General features: G+C 38.6%; 1 protein-coding gene across 1 annotated transcript; it reads right to left on the bottom strand.

Moving 5' to 3' along the window:
• Positions 1 to 9,787: 9,787 nt before the first annotated feature.
• On the bottom strand, positions 9,788 to 12,597 carry LOC124770062 (ARL14 effector protein-like). Its single transcript, XM_047249178.1, has 2 exons — positions 12,063 to 12,597; positions 9,788 to 9,852 (listed from the first exon to the last, which is right to left on the bottom strand). Exons 1-2 carry the CDS (start codon positions 12,595 to 12,597, stop codon positions 9,788 to 9,790), a joined length of 600 nt encoding a protein of 199 aa, XP_047105134.1.
• Positions 12,598 to 12,746: the final 149 nt, after the last annotated feature.

The raw sequence follows: 12,746 nt of genomic DNA, 5'->3' as shown, positions 1-12,746 counted from the left end.
ATGAAACACAGAAATTGCATCGGAATTAAATAGGAAAGGCACAATGCCGACTTAAGTACAAGAAGATTGACTCTTCTTAATGACTATGTTTTGAACCGTCCCTGTGACACTAGTTATAAATTCCGATGTTTCACTCCAGGTTTACTGTATCCCTTGGACCTTCTTATTGACGATGAAACACAGAAGTTGCATCGGAATTAAATACAAAAAGTAAAATGCCGATTTAAGTACAAGGAGACTGACTCTTCTTACTGACTATGTTTTGAACCATTCCTGTGACACTAGTTATGGATTCCGATGCTTCACTTTTTGTTTACTTTATCCCTCTGACGTTCTTATTGAGGATGAAACACAGAAATTATATCGGAATTAAATACAAGATGCACAATGCCGACTTAAGTAAAATTAGTCTGACTCTTCTTACTGTCTGTGTTTTGAACCATTTCTGTGACACTAGTTATAGATTCCGATGTTTCACTTCAGGTTTACTGTATCCCTTGGACGTTCTTATTGACGATGAAACACAGACATTGCATCAGAATTAAATAGAAAATTCACAATGATGACTTAAGTAAAAGAAGACTGACTCTTCTTTCTGACAATGTTTTGAACCATTCCTGTGACACTTGTTATAGATTCCGATGCATCATTTCAGGTTTACTGTATCCCTTGGACCTTCTTATTGACGATGAAACACAGAAATTGCATCCGAATTAAATAGAAAAGGCACAATGCCGACTTCAGTACAAAAAGACTGACTCTTCTTACTGACTATGATTTGAACTGTCCCTGTGACACTAGTTATAAATTCCGATGCTTCACTCCGGGTTTACTGTATCCCTTGGACCTTCTTATTGACGATGAAACACAGAAGTTGCATCGGAATTAAATACAAAAAGTACAATGCCAATTTAAGTACAGGAAGACTGACTCATCTTACTGACTATGTTTTGAACCTTTCCTGTGACACTAGTTATGGATTCCGATGCTTCACTTCTTGTTTACTGTATCCCTCTGACCTTTTTATTGACTGATGAAACACAGAAATTGCATCGGAATTAAATACAAGAGGCACAATGCCGACTTATGTAAAAGAAGTCTGCCTCTTCTTACTGTCTATGGTTTGAACCATTCCTGTGACACTAGTTACGGATTCCGATGCTTCACTCTAGGTTTACTGTATCCCTTGGACCTTCTTATTGACCATGAAACACAGAAATTGCATCAGAATTAAATAGAAAATGCACAATGATGACTTAAGTACAAGAAGACTGACTGTTCTTACTGTCTATGTTTTGAACCATTCCTGTGACACTAGTTATAGACTTTGATGCTTCACTCCAGGTTTACTGTATCCCTTGGACCTTCTTATTGCCGATGAAACACAGAAATTGCATCGGAATTAAATACAAAAGGCACAATGCCGACTTAAGCAAATGAAGTCTGACTCTTCTTACTGTCTATGATTTGAACCATTCCTGTGACACTAGTTATAGATTCCGATGCTTCACTTCCAGATTTACTGTATCCCTTGGACCTGCTTATTGACGATGAAACACAGAAATTGCATCAGAATTAAATAGAAAATGCACAATGATGACTTAAGTACAAGAAGACTGACTCTTCTTACTGACTACGTTTTGAACCTTTCCTGTGACACTAGTCATAGATTCCGATGCTTCACTTCGGGATTACTGTATCCCTCTGAGCTTCATATTGACGATGAAACACAGAAATTGCATTGGAATTAAATACAAAAGGCACAATGCCGACTTAAGTAAAAGAAGACTGACTCTTCTTACTGTCTATGTTTTGAACCATCCCTGAAACACTTGTTATAGATTCCGATGCTTCACTCGAGGTTTACTGTATCCCTTGGACCCTCTTATAGACGATGAAACACAGATATTGCATCGGAATTAAATACAATAGGCAAACTGCCGCCTTAAGTACAAGAAGACTGATTCTTCCTAATGTCTAGGTTTGAACCATTCCTGTGGCACTAGTCGTAGATTCCGATGCTTCACTTCAGGTTTACTGTATGCCTTGGACCTTCTTATTGACGATGAAACACAGAAATTGCATCGGAATGAAATAGAAAAGGCACAATACCGACTTAAGTACAAGAAGACTGACTCTTCTTACTGACTATGTTTTGAACCATTCCTGTGACACTAGTCATAGATTCCGATGCTTCACTACAGGTTTACTGTATCCCTCCGACCGTCTTATTGACGATGTAACACAGAAATTGCACGGAGTTAAATACAAGAGGCACAATGCCGACTTAAGTAAAAGAAGTCTGACTCTGCTTACTGTCTATGATTTGAACCATTCCTGTGACACTAGTAATGGATTCCGATGCTTCACTCTAGGTTTACTGTATCCCTTGGACGTTCTTATTGACGATGAAACACAGAAATTGCATCAGAATTAAATAGAAAAAGCACAATGGTGACTTAAGTACAAGAAGACTGACTCTTCTTACTGACTATGATTTGAACCATTCCTGTGACACTAGTTATAGATTCTGATGATTCACTTCAGGATAACTGTATCCCTTGGACCTTCTTATTGACAATGAAACAAAGAAATTGCATCGGAAATAAATCCAAAAGTACAATACCGACTTAAGTACAAGAAGACTGACTCTTCTAACTGACTATGTTTGAACCATTCCTGTGACACTTGTCATAGATTCCAATGCTTCACTTCAGGATTACTGTATCCCTCTGACCTTCTTATTGACGATGAAACACAGAAATTGCATCGGAATTAATTACAAAAAGTACAATGCCGACTTAAGTACAAGATGACTGACTCTTCTTACTGTCTATGTTTTGAACCATCCCTGGGACACTAGTTTTTGATTCCGATGCTTCACTCCAGGTTTACTGTATCCCTTGGACCTTCTTATTGACGATGAAACACAGAAATTGCATCGGAATTAAAAACAATAGGCGCAATGCCGACTTAAGTACAAGAAGACTGACTCATCCTACTGTCTATGTTTTTAACCATTCCTGTGACACTAGTTATAGATTCCGATGCTTCACTTCAGGTTTACTGTATCACTTGGACCTTCTTATTGACGATGAAACACAGAAATTGCATCGGAATTAAATAGAAAAGGCACAATGCCGACTCAAGTACAAGAAGACTGACTCATCTTACTGTCTATGTTTGAACCGTCCCTGTGACAATAGTTATAGATTCCGATGCTTCACTTCAGGTTTACTGTATCCCTTGGACCTACTTATTGACGATGAAACACAGAAATTGCATCGGAATTAAATACAAAAAGCACAGTGCCGACTTAAGTACATGAAGACTGACTCTTCTTACTGACTATGTTTTGAACCGTTCCTGTGACACTAGTTATAAATTCCGATGCTTCACTTCAGGTTTACTGTATCCCTCTGACCTTCTTATTGACGATGAAACACAGAAATTGCATCAGCATTAAATACATAAGGCACAATGCCGAATTAAGTACAAGAAGACTGACTTTTCTTACTGTCTATGTTTTGAACCATTCCTGTGACACTAGTTATAGACTTCGATGCTTCACTGCAGGTTTACTGTATCCCTTGGACCTTCTTATTGCCGATTAAACACAGAAATTGCATCGGAATTAAATACAAAAGGCACAATGCCGACTTAAGTAAAAGAAGTCTGTCTCTTCTTAGTGTCTATGTTTTGAACCGTTCCTGTGTCACTAGTTATAGATTCCGATGCCTCACTCATGGTTTACTGTATCCCTTGGACCTTCATATTGACGATGAAACACAAAAATTGCATCAGAATTAAATAGAAAATGCACAATGATGACTTAAGTACAAGAAGGCTGACTCTTCTTACTGACTATGTTTAGAACCATTTCTGTGACACTAGTCATAGATTCCGATGCTTCACGTCAGGATTACTGTATCCCTCTGAGCTTCATATTGACGATGAAACACAGAAATTGCATCGGAATTAAATACAAGAGGCACAATGCCGACTTAAGTAAAAGAAGTCTGACTCTTTACACTGTCTATGGTTTGAACCATTCCTGTGACACTACTTACGGATTCCGAAGCTTCACTCTAGGTTTACTGTATCCCTGTGACCTTCTTATTGACGATGAAACACAGAAATAGCATCGGAATTAAATAGAAAATTCACAATGCCGACTTATGTACACGAAGACTGACTCTTCTCACTGACTATGTTTTGAACCATCCCTGTGACACTAGTTATAGATTCCGATGCTTCTCTCCAGGTTTACTGTATACCTTGGACCTTCTTATTGACGATGAAACACAGAAATTGCATCAGAATTAAATAGAAAAGGCAGAATGATGACTTATGTACAAGAAGACTGACTCTTCTTACTGACTATGTTTTGAACCATTCCTGTGACACTAGTCATAGATTCCGATGCTTCACTTCAGGATAACTGTATCCCTTTGATCTTCTTAATGACGATGTAACACAGAAATTGCATCGGAATTAAATACAAAAGGCACAATGCCGACTTAAGTACAAGAAGACTGACTCTTCCTACTGTCTATGATTTGAACCATCCCTGTGACACTAGTTATAGATTCCGATGCTTCACTCCAGGTTTACTGTATCCCTTGGACCTTCTTATTGACGATGAAACACAGAAATAGCATCGGAATTAAATGCAAAAGGCACAATGCCGACTTAAGTAAAAGAAGTCTGACTCTTCTTACTGTCTGTGTTTTGAACCATTTCTGTGACACTAGTTATAGATTCCGATGCTTCACTCCAGGTTTACTGTTTCCCTTGGACCTTATTATTGACGATGAAACACAGACATTGCATCAGAATTAAATAGAAAATTCACAATGATGACTTAAGTAAAAGAAGACTGACTCTTCTTTCTGACAATGTTTGAACCATTCTTGTGACACTAGTTATAGATTCCGATGCATCATTTCAGGTTTACTGTATCCCTTGGACCTTCTTATTGACGATGAAACACAGAAATTGCATCGGAATTAAATAGAAAATTCACAATGCCGACTTATGTACAAGAAGACTGACTCTTCTCACTGACTATGTTTTGAACCATCCCTGTGACACTAGTTATAAATTCCGATGCTTCACTCCAGGTTTACTGTATCCCTTGGACCTTCTTATTGACGATGAAACACAGAAGTTGCATCGGAATTAAATACAAAAAGTACAATGCCGATTTAAGTACAAGAAGACAGACTCTTCTTACTGACTATGTTTTGAACCATTCCTGTGACACTAGTTATGGATTCCGATGCTTCACCTCTTGTTTACTGTATTCTTCTGACCTTCTTATTGACGATGAAACACAGAAATTGCATCGGAATTAAATACAAGAGGCACAATGCCGACTTAAGTAAAAGAAGTCTGACTCTTCTTACTGTCTATGGTTTGAACCATTCCTGTGACACTAGTTACGGATTCCGATGCTTCACTCTAGGTTTACTGTATCCCTTGGACCTTCTTATTGACGATGAAACACAGAAATTGCATCCGAATTAAATACAAAAGGCACAATGCCGACTTAAGCAAAAGAAGTCTGACTCTTCTTACTGTCTATGATTTGAACCATTCCTGTGACACTAGATATAGATTCCGATGCTTCACTCCAGGTTTACTGTATCCCTTGGACCTGCTTATTGACGATGAAACACAGAAATGGCATCAGAATTAAATATAAAAGGCACAATGACGACTTAAGTACAAGAAGACTGACTCTTCTTACTGACTACGTTTTGAACCTTTCCTGTGACACTAGTCATAGATTCCGATGCTTCACTTCAGAATTACTGTATCCCTCTGAGCTTCATATTGACGTCGAAACACAGAAATTGCATCGGAATTAAATACAAAAGGCACAATGCCGACTTAAGTAAAAGAGGACTGACTCTTCTTACTGTCTATGCTTTGAACCATCCCTGAGACACTTATTATAGATTCCGATGCTTCACTCGAGGTTTACTGTATCCCTTGGACCCTCTTATTGACGATGAAACACAGATATTGTATCGGAATTAAATACAATAGGCAAACTGCCGCCGTAAGTACAAGAAGACTGATTCTTCCTAATGTCTAGGTTTGAACCATTCCTGTGACACTAGTCGTAGATTCCGATGCTTCACTTCAGGTTTACTGTATCCCTTGGACCTTCCTATCGACGATGAAACACAGAAATTGCATCGGAATTAAATAGAAAAGGCACAATACCGACTTAAGTACAAGAAGACTGAGTCTTCTTACTGACTATGTTTTGAACCATTCCTGTGACACTAGTCATAGATTCCGATGCTTCACTTCAAGTTTATTGTATCCCTCCGACCGTCTTATTGACGATGTAACACAGAAATTGCACGGAATTAAATACAAGAGGCACAATGGCGACTTAAGTAAAAGAAGTCTGACTCTTCTTACTGTCTATGGTTGAACCATTCCTGTGACACTAGTAATGGATTCCGATGCTTCACTCTAGGTTTACTGTATCCCTTGGACCTTCTTATTGACGATGAAACACAGAAATTGCATCAGAATTAAATAGAAAAAGCACAATGGTGACTTAAGTACAAGAAGACTGACTCTTCTTACTGACTATGATTTGAACCATACCTGTGACACTAGTTATAGAATCTGATGATTCACTTCAGGTTAACTGTATCATTGGACCTTCTTATTGACGATGAAACACAGAAATTGCATCGGAAATAAATCCAAAAGGCACAATACCGACTTAAGTACAAGAAGACTGACCCTTCTAACTGACTATGTTTTGAACCATTCCTGTGACACTAGTCATAGATTCCAATGCTTCACTTCAGGATTACTGTATCCCTCTGACCTTCTTATTGACGATGAAACACAGAAATTGCATCGGAATTAATTACAAAAAGTACATTGCCGACTTAAGTGCAAGATGACTGACTCTTCTTACTGTCTATGTTTTGAACCATCCCTGGGACACTAGTTTTTGATTCCGATGCTTCACTCCGGGTTTACTGTATCCCTTGGACCTTCTTATTGACGATGAAAAACAGAAATTGCATCGGAATTAAAAACAATAGGCGCAATGCCGACTTAAGTACAAGAAGACTGACTCATCCTACTGTCTATGTTTTTAACCATTCCTGAGACACTAGTTATAGATTCCGATGCTTCACTTCAGGTTTACTGTATCACTTGGACCTTTTTATTGACGATGAAACACAGAAATTGCATCGCAATTAAATAGAAAAGGCACAATGCCGACTTAAGTACAAGAAGACTGACTCATCTTACTGTCTATGTTTTGAACCGTTCCTGTGACACTAGTTATAGATTCCGATGCTTCACTCCAGGTATACTGTATCCCTTGGACCTACTTATTGACGATGAAATACAGAAATTGCATCAGAATTAAATACAAAAGGCACAATGCCGACTTAAGTACAAGAAGACTGACTCATCTTACTGTCTATGTTTTGAACCGTTCCTGTGACACTAGCTATAGATTCCGATGCTTCACTCCAGGTTTACTGTATCCCTTGGACCTTAATATTGACGATGAAACACAAAAATTGCAACAGAATTAAATAGAAATGGCACAATGATGACTTAAGTACAAGATGACTGACTCTTCTTACTGACTATGTTTTGAACCATTTCTGTGACACTAGTCATAGATTCCGATGCTTCACTTCAGGATTACTGTATCCCTCTGAGCTTCATATTGACGATGAAACACAGAAATTGCATTGGAATTAAATAGAAAAGGCACAATGCCGACTTAAGTACAAGTAGACTGACTCTTCTTACTGTCTATATTTTGAACCATCCCTGAGACACTTGTTGTAGATTCCGATGCTTCACTCGAGGTTTACTGTATCCCTTGGACCTTCTTATTGACGATGAAACTCAGAAATTGCATCGGAATTAAATACAAAAGGCACAATACCGTCTTAAGTACAAGAAGACTGACTATACTTACTGACTATGTTTTGAACCATTCCTGTGACACTAGTCATAGATTCCGATGCTTCACTTCAGGTTTACTGTATCCCTCTGACCGTCTTATTGACGATGAAACACAGAAATTGCATCGGAATTAAATAGAAAAGGCACAAAGGAGACTTAAGTACAAGAAGACTGAATCTTCCAACTCTCTGTGTTTTGAACCATTCCTGTGACACTAGTCATAGATTCCGATGCTTCCCTTCAGGTTTACTGTATCCCTCTGACCTTCTTATTGACGATGAAACACAGAAATTGCATCGGAATTAAATTGGAAAGGCACAATACCGAATTAAGTACAAGAAGACTGACTCTTCTTACTGTCTATGTTTTGAACCATTCCTGTGACACTAGTTATAGACTCCGATGCTTCACTCCGGGTTTACTGTATCCCTTGGACCTTCTTATTGACGACGAAACACAGAAATAAAATCGGAATTAAATAGAAAAGCCACAATGCCGACTTAAGTAAAAGAAGTCTGACTCTTCTTACTGTCTATGGTTTGAACCATTCCTGTGACACTAGTTATAGCTTCCGATGCTTCACTCCAGGTTTACTGTATACCTTGGACCTTCGTATTGACGATGAAACACAGAAATTGCATCAGAATTAAATAGAAAAGGCACAATGATGACTAAAGTACAAGAAGACTGACTCTTCTAACTGACTATGTTTTGATCCATTCCTGTGACACTAGTTATAGATTCCGATGCTTCACTTCAGGTTTACTGTATCCCATGTACCTTCTTGTTGACGATGAAACACAGAAATTGCATCGGAATTAAATAGAAAACGCACAATACCGACTTAAGTACAAGAAGACTGACTCTTCCTACTGTCTATGTTTTCAACCATTCCTGTGACACTAGTTTTTTATTCAGATGCTTCACTTGAGGTTTACTGTATCCCTCGGACCTTCTTATGGACGATGAAACACAGAAATTGCATCGGAATGAAATACAAATGCACAATGCCGACTTAAGTACGAGAAGACAGAATCTTCCAACTCTCTATGCTGTGAACCATTCCTGTGACACTAGTTATAGATTCCGATGCTTCACTTCAGGTTTACTGTATCCCTCTGACCTTCTTATTGGGTCATTCCATGCCAAGTGGTCTAAACCTTCCCACCATCATGTCTCCAATTTTCTTCAAATTTTATCTGTAGCACTAGTCAAGTGCTAAATTAAGTTTCTCAAGATATCAAGCCTCTAGCTGCAATACTTGCTGATCTACACCCCCTTGTCTGAAGGGTAGTAAGTTCGCATGCGCGCGACATCAGACAAAATGCCATTTTTGGGGTCTCATAAAATTGAAACCAATTCATAAGAATGGTTAGTAAGATGAGACCCTGTACAGTTTTTTGTGCTGATTCAAACGAAATTAATTATAAGATTACTGATGCAAAATCCGGTCAAACAAGTCGACTCAAAGTGTACCCCTAATTCTGTCGTGACTTAATGCGACAAATTTTGACCAATATTCAGACTGCAATAATTTCCTTGCAGATAAAGATATGGACTTGAACTTTTTACCAAGTCTTATCTTTGTGCTGGACATAATACAGCTGGATTTCCAACTACTCAGGCTTTATAGTCGCCTTGCAAAATCTCTTCAAATTTGGCAGTGTCAGCGCAAATGGCTTTATTTACCAAAGTTCAAAGCCCATTACTACAAAATAGTCAGCCTGGATTTAATTGTGAATAGTATCATCTGAAAGAGAAACTCTTGCTCTACGAGATGGATATATTTTTCTTTTGCAACGCTTCCATTAAGTGCTTATTTACTCAGGTCAAAGTATCTTATATTTTGTGTGCGCAGTGCCCTGCGTTGGTCCATGATGGCTGAGCCATTACTGGTTATCACAATAAAACCAGCATCCCCATCGCCATAGGGGCCACGCCCGATAGCCATGCAGTAACAGCCACGGGTGGGTATCTTTACTGCAGGTTCCCAAGCCTGATTACAGGGTGTCTTTACCACAGGATCCCAAGCCTGATTGTGGGTTTCTTTATGCAGGTTCCCAAGCCTGTCTTCCTCAGTTACTTCATCATTCTGGAAGCATCGTTGATTTGCAAGAGAATGCTTTCAGGAAAACTGTATTGCCGACCAGATGATGTCACTGATGGAGCTGGAATAACACCAATGATAAGTTGTTCTGGAATCCAGCAAGTATCACGTCTTAAGGGCCAATAAAATGAACTTGCAGGACCATGAGGATGCATAAAGCTTATGAAAGCATCTTTCTGTTCGACTGAGATTTCAACGATGTTTCCAATCCACCATTTCTTTTCATAAATGCAAGCAACATACTGCCCAGGCTGAAGATCCATGACTTGAACTACTACTTCAGCAGCACTAATTTTGGCCAAAAAAGATGTCGCATCATTAGAAACTCTACTGACCTTAATTGTCGTCATATCAATGGGCAAAAAATGGTGGTTTTCTCTTGTGCCAGCTAGAGTGTGCCCTTGCAGGAATCTTTCTTCTTGAGAAGCTTTTTCTTCTTCAACTTCCTCTTTGCTGATGAAAAAGAATTTGATTCCATTGATATTATCATTGCAGAAGTTGAAAAGATCTTTGGGTGTTAGAATCTGGTTTTCATATGGACGTTGCAAACTTGCTCTTGCTGCCAACCGTTTTGTTGTGCCTCCAATGCCATCACAAGGCGACTTTCCATGGCTTGTTCCAAAGAAATTCCATTCTGCTGTTATTTCAAAATCTTCTTTGTGATAGCATAAGTTGAGAAAATTCTTGAAATTCTTATATTGTGCAGCTGAACCATCACTGAAGTAGTGGATGTGGCTTATTTTGGAAAATTGCATCTTCAGGTAATTGATTACTTTTCCAATGTAAACATGGACAGTAATCGTATCGTGTCGAAGGCAGTCACTAATAACACAAAGATTCACACATTGCACCTCTTCGTTTTCACAGTAGTAGACTACAAATGGATGAACTGTTGCTTGACTGTTTTCCCAGTGAAAGCCTTGCACTGCATCTTGAACAATAAATGAATAGTTTTCAGCAAAATCCATTAGTATTATGAATTCGCCTTCTTTCAAATCAGTTTTGAGAGCTTTCAGGTGCTGGCTTTGATGCTTGGCAATGTAGTGATGACAAGACAGGTTCCAAATTTTTGCTGCAATATCTTCAACATACTCTTCTGTTGAAAGCTGCTTTGTTTCTAAAGTATCCCTGTCGGTATGAATCCATTGTTTGTACTCAATCAGTTCTTCAGGGTCATTATCTTCAAAATATGTTGCAATAACTGCTTCTACACCTTCTGGACCAGGGCAGTTTTCACAACGATGAAGCATACAATCCTTGTTTTCCAAGCTGCAAACAGCTTTGCTAAGAATTTCCTTGTAGTCTTCATTGATTGATGCACCAGTGAGCATAAGCTTGACATTTTGGTGTATTGTACAGACACAAACTGAGTGCATTCCAGCAGAGCCAACTGTAACACACCATTTTGGTCTAAGCTCGCAAAACTTTGAGAAGCCAATTTCTGGTCCATTTTGCTTCTGATAAGACACGTACATTTCCTTCAAATTGCAAAGCAACAACCGCTTTTGCTTGTACACCTTTGTTCCTGAAATTCTCACAGGCACACAGTCTTTCTTCCCTGGACAAAGTCTGCTGAATTCGTCATCTTGAAAAAAGTCATGTACTTTCTGAACAACTTCATCTGAAAGCTTCCTTCCTTGCCGATTTGCTGGAAAAGCTAGAACACCTTGCTCATTCTTCAGTTTTCTCGCTTGCTTTACCATTCTTTCTGATACATTAAATGCTGTTGTCGTATCTTTAATTGTCCAGCTTCTTGGAACCAAGGTCAATATTTGAACTTTTGTCCTACGATTTGACACTTTACATTTTTCTTTCAACTCTTCTATAAGATTATCAAGATCTGCACAATTATTGCATGGGCGACTTTTACTTGAACTTGGCTGTTCATCGTAATTGATTCCTACAGCAGCAGCAATTTGATTCCCAATTAAACTTTGTGCATCCAAGATCTTTCTTTTTGCATAGCTTTGCTTATCTCTTTTACTTAGTTGTCTTCTTTTCAATGGTGAAGCACCAATAAATGATAAACTTTTGTTGATGGCTGGTTCAGTTTCATCCGTTGTGAAATCTTGCTCAGATTGGGTTGATAGTGATGATGAATCTTCTAGCTTTTGGTTCAGTGCCGACATGCAGCGAGGGCAAAGCTTCTGACCAGGTTTTATATCAATCACTTCTTTTTTCTTTAACAGGCAAAGTTTGGCAGCTGTTTCATTATCAAGCAGTCTAAGTCCAGCTTTTACATTGTGATTCCTCTTCTTGAATGGATTGCAACATTTCTTTTGCATCGCTTGATATTCATGTAGGAAGAGGGCTTCATGGTGGAAGCAAATGATGGAATTTTCGTCAAGTTTGGCTTCTGAACGCGAAACAAGCAATTTCTGGTCACATTCTGTGAAATCACTAAACGCTTTGAATCCAGTCTTCTTAGCATAGAAGATAACATGGCACTTCGATGCAGCAGCATCTCTTCCAATTGAACAGGGGGCCAACGATTCTTCTTCTTCATTAACTTCTGACATCTCTCACTGGCCAATCACTGAATAAAACACGAATGAAATATCCAATTATATCAGTAATTCTAAGCGACTATTAAGATTCAAATTCCTAGAAATGAAGAAAAATTAGTGCATCGCGCATACAAAATATAACAACTTTGGTGTGAGTTAAT

Source organism: Schistocerca piceifrons, unplaced genomic scaffold (assembly GCF_021461385.2).
Source record: "Schistocerca piceifrons isolate TAMUIC-IGC-003096 unplaced genomic scaffold, iqSchPice1.1 HiC_scaffold_751, whole genome shotgun sequence".
Classification (NCBI taxonomy): domain Eukaryota; kingdom Metazoa; phylum Arthropoda; class Insecta; order Orthoptera; family Acrididae; genus Schistocerca; species Schistocerca piceifrons.
The sequence above is the reverse complement of the archived record's forward strand: the minus strand, read 5'-3'. Positions and strand labels throughout refer to the sequence as shown.

Coding starts and splice junctions, on each gene's coding strand:
- LOC124770062 (XM_047249178.1), bottom strand. CDS start 12,597: ATGTCAGAAGTTAATGAAGAAGAAGAATCGTTGGCCCCCTGTTCAATT. Junction 9,853..12,062: donor ATTGAAAAGAAGACAACTAA/GTAAAAGAGATA, acceptor GTAATGGCTCAG/CCATCATGGACCAACGCAGG.